Here is a 2481-nt window from a genome sequence, read left to right on the forward strand (position 1 = left end):
TGAGTCGGGGGGTCCCTGAGGGAGCGGGGAGAGGGCTGGGCGTCTGGGCCAGTGCTGCCAAAGAGTCGGGGGACCAGGGGGAGGATGTGAGACGGGTGACGGCTGGGGGGCGGCAGGGGTCTCAGGGGTTGGGACAGCCTGCCTCCCTGAGGGGGCTCGGGGGGTACCGAGGCCCAGGCATGAGACGTGGTGGGAGCTCGGGGCCAGCTCCGCGAGAGGGGCCGGGAGGTCCCCGGGGAGGCCGTGAGACCAGCGACGGCCTGGGGGGCCTGGGCCGTGGCCCTCACGCCCCCCACCCCGGCTCCGCAGAGGCGACGGTGCTGAGCTATGACGGCAGCATGTACATGAAGATCCTGCTGCCGGGCGTGATGCACACGGAGGCGGAGGACGTGTCGCTGCGCTTCATGTCGCAGCGGGCCTACGGGCTCATGCTGGCCACCACGTCGCGGGAGTCGGCCGACACGCTGCGCCTCGAGCTGGACGGCGGCCAGATGAAGCTCACCGTCAACCTTGGTACCGGCGCGCGCGGGGTTAATGCCCCCCTTCCTGGCCCCCTCCTCCCCCCCTCCCATGGGCATCGCCCCAGAGTTGGGGCGCTCAGGAGCGGGACCCCTTCCCCTCTGCAGGAGGTGCTGGGCTCATCCCAGCAGTGCAGGGGTTAACAGCCCCCCATCTGGGGGTGCCCCCCCTGGCTTTGGGGGTCCCTGCCCCTGCCCCCACCCCCCACTCGCGGTTTTTAACCCTTCATCGGCGCAGACTCTGCCAGCCTGGCAAGCAGCAGTCGGGACCAAACGCACCCCAGAGCTCCCTGACCCTTGACCCCTTACCTCCCACCCCAGCATGACCCCCCACCCTCGCTCCGTGCACCCCGCAAGCTCCCACATTCCACCCCGGACCCTCCCGTGACCTCTGAGCCCCACCCCCACCTCCCATCCTTACCATGACCCACCCCACAACCCCCAACTCCTGCACTCCTTTCCCATTGCCCCCTTTGACCTCTGACCCCCACCCCTGACCTCCCACCATTCGCATGACCCCCCCCAGACCACACAATACCCCGTCGCCCCCAAACTCCTGCGCTTCATTCCCAGAGCCCCCTTCGACCTCTGACCTCCCACCCCAAACTGGACCCCCCCCCCGCCCGGGGTGAGCTCTTTGGTCCGGCGCCTGCTTGCGCCCCGCTCTGCTGCTGCGGTTGATGGCGCGCGCCAGGCCCTGCTGTGCGGCCTGTGGCCCCGGGACCCCTGCACCCGCCCCCCGCCTGCCACGGAGATCGGGGGGCTCAGAGAGCCTGGCCACCCCCACCTCCGGGCCGCGGGGGCTCCCTCGGGGAAGGGGGGACCGGCAGCTCTTGGGGGGGCCCTGTTGGGTCCTCCCAGTCCCAACGGGCAGCAGGGGGGCACGAGGGAGGGGGAAAGGGGCGGCTGGGAGGGGGTGCACCCCCCTGTGCAGGCCTGCAGGAGCTGCTTGGCCAGGGGACCCCCGCCTTCCTCTCCTCGGCACCCGCTTTGGGGTGCCAGGGGCAGGGGGCCGGGACACCCCCACGCCACAGGCCACACAGCCAGTGCCCGCTGGCTCAGGGAAGGGGTGGGGGTTACCGGCTGGGACCCCTCAGAAGCAACTGCTCCCCCCTGCAAAGCCTCCGCCTGCCCCACACAGCCTCCGGCCCCCCGTCAGGCCCAGCTTGGGGTCCTGGTGCCCCCTGGGTTGCTCCGCACGCCCCCCAACACGTCCACACAGGGGTGAACCCCCTGCCCCCAGGGTAGCTGTGTGCAGATGCCATCCCCAGGGGCTGCGAGGCCTGTTCCCGTTCCCCAGTATGCCCCCCCCGCCCCCCCTCCAGGCCACGGGACCGGCACCCCCGTGCCTAAGCAGCTGGACATGCACACGTGTGCACACACACACACATACAGGTGTCACAGAGCCCCCAGGCAGGCGGAGACGGGCAGGGTTCGGGGCGACTCTGCTCGGAGCCGGTCCCAGCCGGAGGTGGGGGGCTGGGGGGGCCAGAGCCAGCGGCCAGGGCGCGCGCCGTCCCCGGAGGGGGCCTCCTCGGAGGGTTGGTGGCAGCCGGGACCGAAGGATGTAAAACTGTCGCCTTCTCTTTCTCTCCCCGCCCCGTCAGACTGTGTCAGGATAGGCTGTCACCCCAGTAAGTGCCCCCCGCGCTCGCGCCCGCTCGCGCTCTCCGTCTGGCGTCACGCGGCCGGGGGGGCGCCGGACGCCTGGTTCTGACCCGGGTGTTGGAGCAGAGGGCGTCTGGGGGCCCGGCTCTGGGTGAGGGCAGGGGGCCCGGAGCCCGGAGGCTGGGGCTCCCCTCTTGGCAGGTGCAGTGACACACTCGCACTTGGGAGGACTCCGACTAGCTGGGCCAGGACTCCTGGGCTCTCTCCCAGCCTGGGGGGGGGCCAGCACCCACACGTAGAGGGGGGCCAGGAGCCCCACACTGCCATACCCGCCCGGAACCACCCACTTCCCTGC

At 71.4% G+C, this 2481-nt stretch overlaps 1 protein-coding gene across 1 annotated transcript in view; it reads left to right on the plus strand.

The window, feature by feature from the left end:
- NRXN2 (neurexin 2) overlaps positions 1-2481 on the plus strand; it is an 89064-nt gene that overhangs the window by 47357 nt on the left and 39226 nt on the right. Inside the window, exons 10-11 of the mRNA XM_025214933.1 lie at positions 84-513; positions 2126-2152. Coding sequence (XP_025070718.1) covers positions 84-513; positions 2126-2152 — 457 coding nt within the window. The remainder of the gene's footprint in view (positions 1-83; positions 514-2125; positions 2153-2481) is intronic.

The sequence above is a fragment of the Alligator sinensis genome, unplaced genomic scaffold (assembly GCF_000455745.1).
Source record: "Alligator sinensis unplaced genomic scaffold, ASM45574v1 scaffold1302_1, whole genome shotgun sequence".
Classification (NCBI taxonomy): domain Eukaryota; kingdom Metazoa; phylum Chordata; order Crocodylia; family Alligatoridae; genus Alligator; species Alligator sinensis.